General features: G+C 36.9%; 1 protein-coding gene across 3 annotated transcripts in view; it reads left to right on the forward strand.

Moving 5' to 3' along the window:
- The first annotated feature begins 25 nt into the window (after positions 1 to 25).
- Positions 26 to 17,000, forward strand: part of GSTCD (glutathione S-transferase C-terminal domain containing) — a 57,017-nt gene continuing 40,042 nt past the window's right edge. The window contains exons 1-5 of one of the 3 annotated variants that reach the window (XM_027890486.1): positions 26 to 30; positions 4,667 to 5,098; positions 6,366 to 6,827; positions 10,130 to 10,384; positions 11,075 to 11,168. In XM_027890486.1, coding sequence (XP_027746287.1) covers positions 4,688 to 5,098; positions 6,366 to 6,827; positions 10,130 to 10,384; positions 11,075 to 11,168 — 1,222 coding nt within the window. In that variant the 5' untranslated portion in view covers positions 26 to 30; positions 4,667 to 4,687. Of the gene's footprint in view, positions 31 to 721; positions 1,470 to 2,678; positions 3,386 to 4,666; positions 5,099 to 6,365; positions 6,828 to 10,129; positions 10,385 to 11,074; positions 11,169 to 17,000 lie in introns of those variants that run through there. The other 2 variants (XM_027890485.1, XM_027890487.1) reach the window with 2 other exon arrangements.

Here is a 17,000-nt window from a genome sequence, read left to right on the forward strand (position 1 = left end):
GCAGGAGAAGGCGGAGCCGGGCCGGGCCGGGTAAGGAACAACAGACCGAAACGAGGGGGGAAGGGGTCGGAGTGGAATCAACGGGCCCGGTTTTGGCGGGGAGGCAGAGCGCTGAGAGGAGCTGGGAGCGGAGGTTTAGCGGAGCGGGTGGGTGAGGGAGGTCTCTCCCGGCGGTGTTGTTCGCTGCCACAGCCGAGTTCCAGCGCGCTGCCTCCCTGAGTTCTGGTCCTAGTCTCCGTGACCTGTGTCCTGTCTTCCTGAACCGTCCGCAGCTTCCACTTTATCGGTAGACCTGTCCGAAGCTCTTCATGGAAAGCTTCTGGGCTCCCTCGAGGGTGCAGTGGTGGCCCTGGACTCATACAGCGAATGGGTCGTCTGGATAGAAATGTATCTCCATCCTCCAAAGTTATGTGCCTTAAGGCACACATATTGCTTTGCACTAAGTTAAATATTGGCTGCGTTTTTAAATAACATTATACTGGACGTTTCTGAAGCCTTAATGCATCTGTTGTAGCAGAAGTTCTGTGTTGCCCTGTAGTAATCATCAAATGAATGATGTCTTTCATTCTGAAAGGAATGAATTTCATTCAAACTGAAAGGAAGAGGATGCTTATGTACTTATTTATTAATTTTGAATTTTTTAGGTTTTCATTTTCACGGGAAACGCAGTGATTTTATTACATTGTTAACATGGCAGCTGAGTGAACCTAAGTAATCTGTCGTTTAGTGCATGTTGAAAGGGAAGAGAAAGTGGTAAAACCCAGTACAGTTAGTCAACATTATACTTATGTAATGTTTATTGTTTTATAGCCACGGTGACTTTTATACCAAAGGTAGACAACATTTATCTAATGCATTTATATTGCATTATGGTTCAAATCCTGTATTGGTCATTGCTTCTCATTTCCTCTCTTTCAAATAGTGACCATTGTAAATAAGGCCAGTAGAATAAAAAGCCACCTCTTCCCACAGAATTTATTGTCTGATTACAGAAAAAAAGTGCTGGGAAAAATGCTGTGAGCAAATAGTGCAATGTCGTGTTAGGTTTTTGTCAGTTCTGTGTTGCATGTTTTGTTTTATTGTGTATGCTTGTGCCTGTTTTTGTCTTAGTGAGCTGCCAAGGGATTAATCAACGTATCACATTTAATGGAAGGGTAGCAGTTCTGTGAAAACACTTAAGTGAGAACAGGCAGCCAGGCAGGCTGTTGAGACGAAAGGCTGTACATAAATTCACAAGGAAGGTAGACTCTACAGAGCCAAAACACTGTGGAAAAACACCTGTCTTGGGAACAAAAAGTATAGGGAACAACTTTATAAATGTCAGTGCTTAGAGACGAGATATTAGGAGGAATTCTCTGAAGTAAAAGATGTGAGGGGGTAGGATATGGCAGTGTACGGCTGTACAGTTTGGTTGAGGTGACAGTTCAAGGCGGCCTTATCTTCTCACAAGAAATAATATGGAAACACAGGTAAAGTCACTTATAGACAGAAATCCTGGACAGATTAATTTAGTTTCTCTTCTGTGAGAGACTTGAGAACAAAATTAACCTGATTGTAATTTTCATTGTCATAGACTGGCCTTAAAAAAATCCCAAAATCTCACAACCAGCCAAATAACAAATCCTTTAAGAAAAATGTCTGGTTTTTAGACTTTCTCTAGGACAGACTTCCTGTGTGACAGTAAACTAAAAATTCTCTTTGTGCTTCTATTTTTTCAAATGTGTAATGGTAACACAGGAAACTTGCACCTTGCAAGGTTTTTTGGGAGACTTGCAGTTACCGTTGTGATGAAGGGACACGGAGGCTTTTACAATAACCAGCAATACAAATAAATACAGACTGAATGCTTTGCTATTCTAATGAAATACGTAAGGAGGTCATGACAGAAGCCCATTTTGTTAAAATTACTTTTTAAAGTTCTTATGGAAATTAAAGTATTAATTAATTAAAGTATTGGCTCTACTGATGTTGAAAAGCTCAGCAGAGTGGGGTTTTCCAAAGCTTGCTCTCCTTTCCTTTTAAAGTTTGTTCTCCTGGTCTGAAAAGTATGTAACTTTAAACATCCCTGTAGTTGCCATTTCCTGTTCTTTGGGGCTTTGGGAATTAAAAATATAATAGTGTAGTGTATGAGAAGAATTTAGGACTATATTTTAAAATAGTGGAACAGTATATTGCAAACACACCTTCGGGTCAGGCACCATGAGAACTTGCAGGATCAGGGCCTTTAGCTGAGAGAAATCTGATTGCCTGTACAAGCCTGCATTCATATTCCCATTTTCTAACCCTGTAAAAAGAATGGAGTGGATGGTTTTGGACTACATCCCTGCTTCAGCAAGATCCTAATATTGGTTTACATGGTTTGCATGACTTTTGAGAGTTGTACTACCTGAGGATGAGAGTGGTTTAATTTGACCAGAAGTATTTTAAACTGAAACAATACAGTTGATTAATAGGATAGCATCAGCTGTGTTTACTGGCTTGAATACAAAGCAGGCCAATGACCAACAATTCATTCTTTCCAGTAAGTTACTGTCTCTGGGACTGTCTGCCAGCTGCTGTCTGTTCTGTTACTCATTGCTACTGGCTAGAAGTAATTTTGTTCAACAGGTTGGAGGAGAATTCACATTGAGGTCAACAAGAAAATGGCCCTTTCGTCTACCAGTTTTCAAGCAGTAGTCTGATTAGTAGTACCTCTACTTGGGCATCTTCTAAACACTTCTGTTTTACTTTTAGTCTAATGACACATAACCCTTTGTGGTGAAACTGCAGTGCTTCAGAGCTGCTACTCTGGATGAAAGTGGGCAAGGGTCAGTGTACCTGTTGAGAGTTCCTGTGTCGTGAAAAGATTAATGTTTTACTTGGACAGTCCTGAATGATGGATGTGGAATAATTTGTAAGAAGAGGTTATTAATAGCTGGAAACCATAGAATAGTATACCTTGGAAATAGAAACCTCATCAGAATTTACCGAAGTATTTGTCAGTTCTGTATAGTGTGATAATCACCAAAAGAACTGGTTGTGTCCAGTAAGGTCAACAACAAGAAAAAAAAATAATCAGTGAAGTGATTAGTAAGATGTATGTGTGTGTCAGAGTGGCCAGGAAAAGATGGGCTTGTGTGCTCCTTGAGTTCCCATGAAAAATAAAAATAATAACCCAAATGCATAGGAGGGTACTGTTTAATATTGAAAGTAGTACTGTAGTTGAGAATAGGAGTTTAAGTGCTGGTCACTATGGGTTTAACAGGTAAGACTAGCTCTTCTTCACTTGCCTGCTTAGCAGTGCCTTCACTGTGTGATTTCTGCCACAGAGCTGTACTTACAGTATTGAGTCTGTCTTAAATTACACGCTGTCAAGATTTATCCAACTAAAATAGCTTCTGGGAAAGTAGGTATTTCATTATGTGTTGTCCTGTTCTCTGTGTGGCAGGTGTATTAATTAAAGAAAAGCAACAGTACTCATAGTAGAGCCACTGTTCTTCTGAGACAATAGCATGTCATGTAATGGTTTAAAAATACTTTGCTACAACAGTCATTAGTATGATCTTAGTGTCGGGTGGATGTGGTTTTATTCTTCCACTGCCTTCTTTTAGGCAGTTGGTTTGGCCCCGTGATACATAATAGGAAGTAGTAAATTTGATGTACATGTCTATATGAAGAAAAAATAATCAAATAATCAGGATACATCAAATGAAAACCTTTTTTTGCTTTTTAAATAATTCCATCATATTCATGTATCTGCACAAAGACCTTGTTAATCCAGACAGCTATTTGAAAGACTCGTGTTGTTCCAGTGTCACTGGTGCTTTATATATATGTTTATAAAAAACGTTCTGGCCTTCCTTAGCAACATTTAAATTTCTTTCTCTTACTGCGCTAGAGCTGTCGTCTTTAACGCTTGCTGTAAGAGCCCCATCTAGTGTCCAAGGCTTTTCAATGCAAGCTGTGTTTTGTAGGTTAATGGGCAATTCCACCGAGGATGGAGCATAAAAATTATTGCATCAGTGCTTTATGTTAAGCCATTATGGAAAATTGTAACAGGAAAAATGTATTCTTTCCCACCCACTATGAGAAAAAAATAATTTTAGCTTTTAATATATGGAGAGGATATTAATTTCAGTGATGCTACCGTTGTATTCAACTGCTTAAAGTAGCTGGGTGTTTGAGGTGCTCATGTAGCATTTGTGAAAGGAATGTTTATTTTCCTATGTGTCCTTCAGTTATTATCTCCCCAGGCTCTAGATTTATTGTTAATACAGAAACCAATATTATTTCCCATGGCCTAAATACCCTCCATAAATGCCTTTTAGCAGTAAAAAAAAACCCAACCAAAAACCCTTGCTACAAAATGCTTATGCACCTAAAAATTGAAAAGAAAACATTTTCTTTTGGTTTTGTTTGATGTCAGAAATATGCTAAAAAGGAAAAAGAAAAAGTACACAAGTCATTTTCCTATCCATGATCTGTGTGTGAAGAGACTATGTATACATGAAGCTGTTCTTTTCTCTCAAAAAGGGCCTGCAGTCCAAACACACAGGCAGGACATCTGTAGTAGTGTCTTATGTTAAAATCAGTTGCAGCAGATAATGAAAGAACCAGTGTTTTAAAACTTTTTTTGTTCTAAATTCTGTTTTCTTTTATGAATGTCGTGCTCTGATTTCTATTTCAGGAACTTCAGCTCAGGAGGAAGATGAAAGATTGCATCACTGAAGAACATTTATATTTGGCTTTTTCTCATCAGTACAGAGACAGTATCTTTCCTCTTCATACATCTATCTCCCTGTTTTTGCTATCCTACTGTGACTGCAAATTATTTAAAATTTTCTTAGTGCCGACTGGCGAAGATGTGGGTGATCAGTGTGTGACAAAAAACCTCCCTGGTGATCTCGAGGTCCATTTAATCTCCAGGTGTCAGCTTCCAGAGGTTGTGCAGAGCTGCAGTTTACCTGCAGTTCTTGTGAAAGATGGCAAATTCTGCCGAGCTGGGCTTTCTGTTGTCTTAAGACATATAATACAAAAAACGTACGAGGCAGATCCATCTAAAAAGGATGTTTTGGAACTCTTGGGCTTTAAGAAGACTTGCTTAAAAGCCTGTGCTGAAGTAAGTGCCTTTCTTTCTCTTAGATACATTAAGATGTTTCTTTATTAGCATTAAATACTCCGAAGTAGATTCTTACTTTTGATGTAATCTAAGTTCTTTTAGTGAGAAATTTAATTTGCTTAGAAAATGAAATTTCCTCAATGGAGAAGTACCTGAACTTTGGCATACAGATGAAAAATAATTATTTTTGAAGAGTCTACTTAGCCGCACAAAAAACCCCTTAAAATTCAAAAAATGACAGATCTCTGTTTCATGAATAGCAGTATAAATGAGTTCTAAAGTTTGAAGTAAACTAAGAAATATCTAATTTATTTTAAATTTTGATTTCAAGAGCACCATAACACTGTTAGCCTTCACTGCCAGGGTGCACTGCTGGCTTATGTTTAGCTTATCCTCGCTAACCAACACTACCCTTTGAGTTGAGATTTCAGTCTATTTATCACATAGCAGTTTACTCCTCTGGCAGCTCATCGTCTAGACTTGCCTTCCTCACTGCTCTCAGGAAGCTGAGCTCCACCCTGTCATGATTGCTACGCCCATGCTTGCCACTGATTACTGTGCCTCCAGTCCTGTTCATCCCTGTTGGTGTGTAGCTGATCTGTAGGAGCATTCTGTGTTAGTGCACATGGTGCTGGTGTAAAGAAGGTGTCCCTGACATCCTCCAGAAACCTCTCTAATCTCTTGGAACTGCTGGAGAGCTTCATTCAGTATTTCAGAGGCCTGCAAAGTGAGTGAAATGAATGAGAAAAGACAGGAGTTTAAAAGTTGTAAAACCTTCAAGTACGGGTAATGAGAGAAAGAGAACCAGGATAAGAGCGTGAAAAAAATAAATGCTTTTTTTAAAAGTGCTGTTCAGTTAGACAAAAGTTTTTTTGATGTTGCATGTTAAAAGCCCACTAATAATATAATGCATTTCTGAAAATAAATGTGCTTAAAATCTGTTTGGTGTATTCGGGTCTTATCACCACCATTTGGTAGAGACGATATACAGAAATTGATCACAGCTTTGCTTGTCATGAGTTATGCAGCCACCCTAATATTATGTCAATAATAGGGAATAAAAATATACTATACTAGATAACTGTTCATTCTGTTATATATAAGGTTTAGCTTTCTAATTCTACTGTAACAAAAGTAATAGAGAATATCTGAGTTTCCAAGATTCACAAAGAAAGGTGGAATTTCTTTGCTTAAAGTGAACCATAATGTATCCTGGGTTTTGTTTCCCTTTCTGTAGAGATATTAATTCCATAACTTTATTTGACAGGTTAGCCAGTGGACCAGACTTTGTGAGATCAGCATTCCTCTGGCTGTGGAAAGGTTTTTGACGGCACCTCCTGAGCACTGTCAGGCTATTCCTCCTGACATTTTACAGTTTGAAAGGAAGCTTGGAGAACCTGTCCGAGTGCATAACGACGACAAAATTCGTAGGCAAAAACTTCAACAGCAGAAGGCAGGTGCCAAGGCTGCAGTGCCTGTACTTGGTGAAGCAGCAACAAAGGAATTAAAAGCAGGGGAAGTGCATGAGCATCCATCCCCAAGTTTGGAACTGAGTGTAGCTTTCTCCAAGCTACTTGTCCAGGAAGCATCAGATGCAGTCAACAGAGAGGCCTCCCACATCAGGAGAACAAAAACCTCTGACCTTCCACTTTTGGACCACATCTTTGCAGAAGGACTTTATTTTACTGTGGCAGATATAGTGCTTTTTCCATGCATCCATCAGTTCTTGGTAAGATGACAGATTCTGCAGATATTAACTAGTGCGTATGTATGTTTTTTTAAGAATTTGAAAGTTGTAAAATATGTTATTTTAAAACATATTTTGGCGTTTATAATGTGACCTCAACCCAAACCAGAAGATACGTCTTTGTTTTTGTACAAACACAAAAACCAGGGATTGGTGAGATCATTAAAATTACTATTAAATACATAGCATATAAATACTTCGTAAACACTGTTAACTGTTAAAATATTATGTTGAAATATTTTGGTACCAAGTTGCCCAGAAAATAGTAATTTTAGAATCCTGGTATAAGTGGCTTGAGCTCAACTTCAAAACTGGTCCTACAGTGGGAAAAACTTCTGTGGCAAGACTGTGCAAGAGTCTTGCTCAGCACAATCTATGTACTTAGTTTTATAAGGATGTACACACAGGACAGATTGAAGGAAACGACTGTGTCTTTATTTCCCATTACAATAAAATGATACAGTGAATTTGCCTGCTACCAGCATTCCTGCACTTACCCTGTGACATTTATAGCTAAGCTGGTGTCTCTTGCCAGGAAGAGCTCTGAGTGAGGTTGGTATTGGCATCCCGATTTTGCAAGTTGCTTTGCCAGATTTGCCTTAGGGTGTTTGAAAGCAAAGGGAATTCCTGGAGAAGATGCTGCTAGTCAGATTGAGAGAAACAATCTAAAATCAAGATAGGGACTATCAAATATTAATAATGTGACAGATGTCCACTTTATAACTTCTTTAACCAGTATCATAATCCTCAGTGGATTGATGATAGCAATATTGGAGTCTAGAAGCAGGTTAATACGGCTACCTCTGAATTAAGGTGATGAATTATTTTACAGAAATGGTTTTTAATTCACATCTGCTTTGTTTGTTTTGTGAATCCCATAACTGAAGATGAACGGCAAGTTCTGTATAGATGATACTAAACAAAAATATTAAGACAAAATGCTTTCCTACTATTTAAAAATCTTTAAAGTATTTCAGTCTTTGTTTTCCAAGGCCTTTTTAAATAAGAAGAGCGTAACTTTTTATAGTAATTTTTTGATTTACTGGTGCTGGGCATGAGACGATTCTTGGATCAGATGCTTAATTGATTTCAGCAATGCAATTGAAATTGTTCTGTAGATGTACTGTGAGCAGCTGAGAATGATGTATTTATTTACTCACATTGTGTGACCCTTGATCCCTGGTCTGCAGATGATGAACTATATATTTTATAATACGCTTGTGTAGCTCACACTAAGGATTGCCCTAAAAACCTGGCTTTCAGTTTCATTTTTACCTGAATTCTAAGAGCTCTCAGGTAATGTTACTGTATTTCTCTTCTCTGATAAGTGATCATTTTTTAAAGAAATTATACCTTGATTCCTACAGTTATCATTGAAATTGAATAACTTGCATCTGAAAGCTTCTTGCGAGCAGTGAGTTGAAACTGTTCTTGTTGATGGAAGTGCCAGAGTTTAATTCCATATTCAAGTGTTTTTTGTCACTTGTATAACTGGACTTCCTGGATTGTGTTTTAAAAAATCACTATAGTTGCATTTCCACTTTGATTTAAGGGTGTGAATAATAATGAAGTCTTCAGTGAGTATGTGTCTGGAAAGTAACACACTCTAAGTGTGAGGAGACCTGACTAGGTGATTGTAATTATAATTACCAAAAGTAAGATAATGAAGCTGAAGAGTTGTTTTCCATTACCTCATTCCATTGCAGTTATCTTTCTGAGGTTAGCTTTGTTACACTTTCTATTAGTTGTAACTGCTGAAAATTAACAGAAGTGCAACAGAAGCTCAGTTCCTCATCTGGGAGAAATGACTATTCAGTTTTTAAAAAACAATTTAGAACACTCGATAACAAGTGTAACAATGCCTCTTAGAATTGCTTTCCAAAAGACTTCTTCCTTAACTGAATTAATGTATCTTTGCCTATGTTACTATTGGAGTATTAAATTAGATACTAAAATCACATAGTTCATCCTTCTTTTGCTCCTTTGGCTATTGCTAATTATTTATGATTACCCTGAACATATTATAAACACAGCACACAAGAGAGCTGCTTGAAATTTCTGTCATTTCAAGTGTTCTTTACCAGTTTCTGTTTCCATGCTGTGGACAGATAAGTGGAGGAATGCTGTGTTTGCATGGCCTTTTCTGCCTTTTCCTGTAATCATGATTTTTAATGTTCTGTTTAAAGTGGGCACAGCATCACAGGGTAGTAGTTCAGGCTGGAATAACTGGAGTTGGAGGGCACCTCTGGAGCTCAGCTTGTCTAACCCCCCTGCTTAAAGAAGGGTCAGCTGGATCCGGTTGTCCAGGATCATGTCCAGTAATATTTTGGGTGTGTTTCTAAGGATGGAGACTTCACAACCTCTCCTGTTAAGAGTACGATCTTCATTGTTTTGAAACATTTGGGAATCTAAAGAAAATTATTTAATTTCACCAAATGCATCCTTTTTAAAAGTAACTAGACTTTAATGTAAAGTGTTATTTGGTGTAATTTTTTTAAGATGTGCAATGTATTCTTACTAAAGAAATTTTTTATTTTATTTTTTGCACTTAAATTCTAATTTCTCTTGAAGGCCACATCAACTCATAATCAAATACACTTAATTCGGAAAAGAAATATACTAGTTACCATTGTTGTACAAAAATACGTAATTAAGATTGTAAAAGAAGTCTGAATAAATACAGGACTTTAAAAAAAGGAAAAATTTGATTCACTACGACTAGAAAAAGTCGCAGATGTAGTGCAAAGACTTCAGTAAAGAAGAGGGATAATGTATGCCTGTTTCTGTTTTGCTGTTGCCCCACAGTGTAAGGTATTTCAAGCCTCCAGTTCCCAGCAAAATAGCTGTTGGTGGATGAACTTTTAAGAACTGCAGGCTACTTGTAGGAAAGAGCAACATTCAGATGGTCTTGCTTGGAATTCAGTATTCATGGCAAATTACTGCACATGGCAAATTACTTCTCTGACTACCAACCAAAACGAATCATTCTTGTGTTGGGAAATGGCACATAGTTAAGAAGATTATTTAAATTGAGCTTTTTTTGTTACTGATTGAAATTATGATTAACATTGGTCACGTAAATCTTTTCATCCTGTTAAGCAGACAGGGATTGCAGGTAAAGTCTAAATGGCCAACTGGCAATTCCACCTGCAGTTGTGTTACCATCATGCTGTAAATACACGTGCTTGGCACGGAGCTGAGCTCACTTCCGTAGTTCATGCATTCTGATGGCTTGTAGGAAGAAATTTGCAGTAGCAAGTAACCTTCCCATTTTATTTTTCTAGGTTTCCAGCAAGAAACAAGGCAGAAACCTGGCAAATTTGCCTCTGATATCCAGTTGGTATCGAAGAGTTCAAGAAGTGCCTGGAGTAAAGAAAGCTGCTGGCAAATGCAATATGGAGCTTCTCCAACTTCCAGAGTTGATGTCTGCTCCAGAGGAAGAGGCACAGGACTTCTCTTCAGTTCCTGATGAGTTAGAAGAGGAGAGTGAAGACAGTCATTTTATAGGTGGTCCAAGGCCAACTATGACTAAGTTAATGGTAATTTAAGCTTTTTAATGACTTATTTTCAGTAGCAATATTCTGCTTGATTTGTAGTAAGTAAAATTTTATTGGCATTGTAGAAGCTAATTCTGACAGCCTTGAACAGTTTAATACGTCTTGCTTTTCTTATATCTGGTATGAATTTACTTAGAATTGTTTTTTCTTTTTCTGCCACTTTTGATATTTGACCAATTCAGGAATTGAGCAAAGATAGGAGCCCTGTCAATAATTCAGAATAATCAAAGTAACTTTTTGTTTGAATTTCCATATTGTATTCATCTTTTAAAGATATTTATGTAAAGGATGAGGAAAAAAACATGTTGCTTTTATGTTTGGCTTCATTATTCAACCCTTTCTGGTTTTTTTTGCTATTTGTTAGAACTTTGAACATCTGGGAACTCTAATTAGTTTTGTTAAAGAAAACTGTCCATCGTGTTCCATAACTCTCAGTACTTTTTGCATACAGGTTGACAGCATTTCCTAAAAAAATTAACCGGGCTTTCATGTGAAAATGAGAGAAATACGTAATTTGAATCTCATGTAATGTGGAGTCATCTGTCTGTTTAGTTTCAGTTAGGCTGAAGGTGTTGTTGTTGATCTGATGCTATTAAATTCAGTGTGAATTGATACCAACTTCAGTGATAAAGGTTCAGGGTCTTAACTTATTTTTTTCCTACTTTCATGTAGGAAAATGGAATTGAAGCAAAGTTTTCTCCGCATCCATGCCCCAGCTGGACACTAGACTGGACCAGTCTACCATCTGCAGTCAGTCCTGGGGAAGGTAAGGGGGTTTATGTACATATGTGCATATTTAACAGTGCCTTCTTCTGGTGAAGCCATTTAACTGTTTCCTAGGAAAATATGTCAGTTTTCAACGTGTTTCTATGGAACAGATAAGCAATTTCAAATTTTCTAAAATTCAATCTGTTTCTGATACATGGTGACACGACTTCCCTCACAGGTCATCAACAGCTGATGACCAAACTGGGAACAAAAAAATTGACCTGGAATTCTGAACCATATTTTTCCCCACTGTTTCCTACTTCCCTAAACTTTTCTTTATACCTAGAATAGTAAACTACATGATGTTAATGTCATCGGCACAAAAGGGGTGCATGGACTGTGTCTCCCAAAGCAGCAGATGATGATTTTATTGTGACGAAAATATTTGTCATTAGCAAAGTGTGGTAGCTACATACTGAGTGTCCCCTTTTGTTGCACTGTTCCCTGCCCTGTAGGGGCAGTTTGCTTTGCTGGATTGCAGGGCAGTTCTGTTGCCTAAGGGCTGTGGTTCTACAGAAAAAAAACCCCTGATTTATCACAACATTTATTGTTTTCATCACTATTGTGAATACTGAATACCAATTCCACCCGGATGTAGAGTGTCCTCTAAAATGTCTTATGTATACTGCCAGACAGTAAGAAGTTCTTTCTTCAAGAAAGAAAAAAGGTTTGTGTTGTTTTGGGTAACTAAAATAATTTGGATACTGGAGTCAGTTTATACTCGGTGGCTACTGATTTGAAGAATACAGAAATACACATGCAATGTACAGGTGGTCTTCAGTGACCAATATGTGGAACTCCTCACTGAATAAGTTAGAAGTCACTGAAGACCTATACATTTACAAAAAAAAAATAATTAAAAAATTATCTAACTGAATACAATCATGTGTTCTTGTCTCTGATATACAAGCTGTAAAAATAAGATCAAATTTCAAGTTGATGTCCTCTGGTTTGGATCTATGTGTATTTCACAAAGCTATAACAAAGCTCACATGTGTACCATTAGTAGATTTATATTTTATAGGAAGTGTCCATCCTTCTAACACTATTTTCCTCTGGTTTTGTTCTGAGAGAAAAGTTTACTAGGATGTTACACACCCTGCTTTAGTTATAGATTCTTCCTTTAGCATAGCAGAAAAAAAATCCCAAAACAAAACCAAACTTAGATTTGCTTCTGTCTATGTTACATCATGCTTTTTCAGACTTTTGTGGATGTTTTGGATTTATTTCTTATATTAAAATAGCCTTTGTAGTCTGCTGAAATGCCTGGGGAGGATTATTTGTCTTGAACTTCTGTGATAAGTTCCAGTATTTTGTCAGAAGTGAATGAACAGTTTTGCTACTTTCCAATGTTTAGGCTTTTGGCTAAAGTTTTAGTTCATACTTTTGTCAAGATCTCTTCTGTTTCAAAGAAAATTGTGAAAAAGATGCATAACATAAAAAAAACACATATTGAATATATATTTGGAAATTTTTTGCTGTAAGGAGGCTCTTGGACTTGGTTAGACTGTGGAGAAAAATCAACTCCTGCTGTTTCCCTGCCTGTGTTTCCTGCTTGCTCTCTCTTTTCTTCATGTTTCCTGAAGTGGTTACTAATGACATTGATCTATGAAATTTAATTTCAGTCCATTTTTTTGGGAAGTTTTGCTAGCTTAACAAGAAGGAGCTGAGAGAGATATTTCAGCTTCCTTCACTCAAGACCACAGTAACGCCATTTTCTAATTTAGGGAAAGTCCAAATGGTTGTCCATTTAGTCACACAGGACAAAAAGACGTTTCCTGATACGAAAATTGATTTTGCTTTTCAGTAGGATACATCTGCATACTTGCCTCTGCTGTTCTAAGTGATACTATTCTCTGTTTCGTGATTCTTTTCCTACTGCAGCCTAATCATTGTTATATCAATTGAATTCTCAGTATTTCATTACTAAATCCTACCTGGCATACTCAGAAAATAGTCACTGGCTCTGGCAGGGTTTTAAACTGCATCTGAGAAATGCAGTTCAAGCTTTCAAACAGATTACCCCTATGACTGGTAAATAAATTTCCTCTTACTAATGTTGACAGACAAAGTAGAGAATGTTTCAGTTAAAACTCCCTTTGTTTTTTTTTATCCACAGTAAATTTAATTTGGCAGCAAATCTTAATTTAATAGCATACATGGTTTACTTTCTTTGCTCACAATTTGTGTTATATGTCTGTAGAAGTTCTGGGATTGAATTGTTTAGTCTGTTTGTAAGTCTAATTAGACCACCTTGCTGTCACAGCTATTTACTACAGGAAAGAATTACAGATGATTGCAGTTTTAATGTATTATTTAGATTATACATTTAAGATGGTTCAGTTTTTTTGATGAGGATTATTTACTGTTGCACAACTAAAGATTATCTCATCATGATTTGCATTTCATTTGCTTAGTCATATTTCTGAAGCAGAGTGAGATAGAATAGAATAGACTGTTTCAGTTTGAAGGGACCTGTGATGACCATCAGGGCCAACTGCCAGACCACTTCAGGGCTGACCAAGTTAAATTAGGTTGTTGTTAAGGCATTGCCCAAGTGCCTCTTAAACTGGCAGGCCTGAGGCATCATCACCTCTCTAGGAAGCCTCTTCCTTTCTTTGACCACCCTCTCAGTAATTAAATGCTTCCTACTGTCCAGTCTATACCTCTCTTGGTGCAGCTTGGAACCACTTCCATGTGCAAACCTCTGTTAGTTCTAGTCCTGATGCAGTTTGTAAAAGGTATTTGATTGACTAAAATGGAGTCATGTTCCCATTTTAGATTTCCTCCAGCCTTTTAAAATTTCTGCCATTATGTCAGTTACTTCTAAAATGTATGGCTTGTACAATTGTGTGTATTGAGACATGCGAGTCTATAAGCCTTTGTGAGCATCTGGACTGTATTTGAAAGAATATATCCCATAGTATAATATCTTTGTGCCTTCTGTAACTGTTTATGTTCTAGAATGTTGTATTTGTTGAGTTGTTGTTACAAACTTTCCCATTTTGAAGGAATCTAACACAAAATATTTCATTTATTTTAAAATGTGTTGTAAATGCTGTTTTCTAGTTGAGTGTATAAAAACTTGGCCAGTTCTTTATTTTTCCAAATCTATGTTTAGGTCAGAAATATGTTGTTATTGTTTATTAAATACAGAAGCCAAAATGCCTCAGCACTTTGCTGTTTCTTCCAAACCACAGTGTATCAGGACTTACCCCCAAGCACACAAATCAAGTCTGTCTGGCTAAATATAAATCTTGATATTGATAAAATAATTTGTGTAAAACTTCAAAAGAATTTTTAAGTTGTATTAGAGGCAAATACTTATATGCCATTAATATATTTATTGAAATACTTCCAATAAATACTTCAGTTGGCAGTAGACACAATCCAAAAGTCCCAACCAGGCTCAGTACTTGGTTGAGTTTTCCATAGAAGTAAAGGTACATTTAGTTATCAATATGTACAAACAAGAAAAGAAGGGTGGCAGGTCAGAATATGTAAGTGTAGGTGGTCACAGGAAAGGAGGGAAAGAGAGACAGAGAAAATGAGAGAGAAGGAAAATGAAATACTCACATCCGTACAGGGAAATAATTGCAGGATGTATGTCATAATAGAAAGTGTTTTCATCTTTTTTCCCCAGCAAGGCAGTGGCTGAAATTTTTGGAAGAGGTGCTTGTTGAAATAAGAATGTTGAGTGGAAATTCTGTGCTAGTGCTAATTAAATGCGAGGTCTGGGAAAAAGGGGATTATGTTTAATTAGATTCGTGAGCAACAAAGAAATGCAACATCTTTTCTGTGGTTTCACTAATCATATGAGGCAGCAGTAGAATGGGAGTTTTTAATCCTTTTTGAAACTTCAGTCAATTGTGTGCAGTCTTTGCTTGTGTTCCTGGTCCTGTGTGTATTAAACCATCCATTGTCCTAAGGTTAATTTCCTACCACCTGTAAAGGCTTTGTGGATATTAAGATCGGTTTGATTGGTTATGATTAGAGATGCTTCCTTTAGGCTCACCCAAAGCACATTAAAGGGAGTGGGAAAATGTGTGAATGTGGTGATAACCACAACAGTGATAATAACCCTTGTCATTGCTTTATTATTCTGATGATATATGTGTGATATGATATGGAGTCTTTGGTACTGTCATGTGTTTTCATCAAACATTATGTTCCCTGTGAAACAAAAAAGAAAAAAAGATTTTTTTTGCAGAAATCTATTTTTTTTCTAAACCAGCTTTTTATTTACTGATGTGAAATTCAAGAATGAGAAATAACTGACCCTCAGTTTCACAAACTCTTACTTCTTTTCTCACAAGCTGAAATACTTGTTAAGCAAAAAGTACTTAAAAGAAGTTCTTTGTTTGTGATATCTCATTCTGAAGTTAACCATCTAGACTGACAATATGCATGCTTATGAAGGTAGTGGTTAGTTGTGAACAAGTTTTTGCTATTCTTTCTGAAGAAATTTGCCACAGAATGAATGTAGCAAGTAGTAAACTACATTCTGTGAGCTTGTAGATGATGCCCTCTTCCTCATAAAAATATTTTTTTTCTTGAATGAAGGCATTATAGTAGGTCAGAAAAAGACCTCCTTAGCTGAAATATGACTTACTGCCAGGAGGAACTGGAAAGATCACTGTGCATGCACAGTAGGAGATAGAGGGATCAGTTCCAAAATGTGTAAAGAATTTGAGGAGAAGGAAGTCATTTTAAAAACTGTAGGCAGATAAATAAAGTTAGATCAAAATAACTGAATGCATTTTACTAGTGCAGCTTGCTCTTACCAATCCATGGAACACGTGTAGTCCTTTAAGTTTGATTGGTCCTAAACAAATCCAATGGTTTGAATATAAATACAGTTTCCAGTGAATCATGTAAAGTCTATCATATGCTTCAGTATTTTTAGTAAGAAATGGATTCCTGGGACAAGTGTTTTGACTTGTGGAGGTGAAATTTTCCATGTACAAATTTAAAAGGCCCATATGGAAAATGGAAAGGCCTTACATCTTCTGGGTCCAGCACACAGAAAAGGGTGTTAATTCATTGCAAGGCAATGCGTACTTGCCCAGCTGAAGACAAAATGACTCTGATCAAGTTCGTTTGATTTATGCTTGCTTTGTGGTCAGTAGAGAGTTGATGGCCAAATTAAATTGCTATATAAAGCTGTCAGAGAAAGGTTGGCCTGAATAAAATGATAACCTGACTGATACATGCCCCTTATTTGCATTCCAGTCTCCAGACTTTAGAGAAAGTTGCTAGATTTTTAGAATGCTTAGCTTTTAAAATGAGACAAAATTTGGAAAGCCCAACATCTGCTGTTCAGTGAAAAGGCTGTCCCTTAAATCACTGTTATGAAGAGATTTGTTACCTTGATTTAAAAGCCGTAGAATAATTAATACTATACTGTAAATGTGGGTTGTTGTTTTTTTTTTTTTCCTTGGAGAGGGAGGTGAAATGAAGCAGCATTCAGGAAATACAGATACATAATATTGTTTCGGTTGTCTTCTTTTTCTAAATAATTTGTATCAGCTGTGAATTTGTTCTTCTAGTGTGCATAACTAATGAATTAAGGCATCAGCTGATTTGTCTACGGTTGAGATAACGTCTCTGGTCTTTCTTTGACAACGAAATATACAAATAGTCATGAGGCTATTTTTAAAATTCATTTACCTTTTTACTAGGGTGTTGTTTTGTAAAATGACTTCTCAGGTCCCCAAACTTTCCCCAGCTCCTCCTACCCTCCTGCCTTTCCCAATAACTCTTATTTTCTTTTTATTTGGTCAGGACCTGAAATACTAATCTAGTAATGCCTATGTACTGTTTCTTTATA

Source organism: Empidonax traillii, unplaced genomic scaffold, assembly GCF_003031625.1.
Source record: "Empidonax traillii isolate 1590-97213 ecotype Southwest subspecies unplaced genomic scaffold, ASM303162v1 scaffold290:size645333, whole genome shotgun sequence".
NCBI classification, from domain to species: domain Eukaryota; kingdom Metazoa; phylum Chordata; class Aves; order Passeriformes; family Tyrannidae; genus Empidonax; species Empidonax traillii.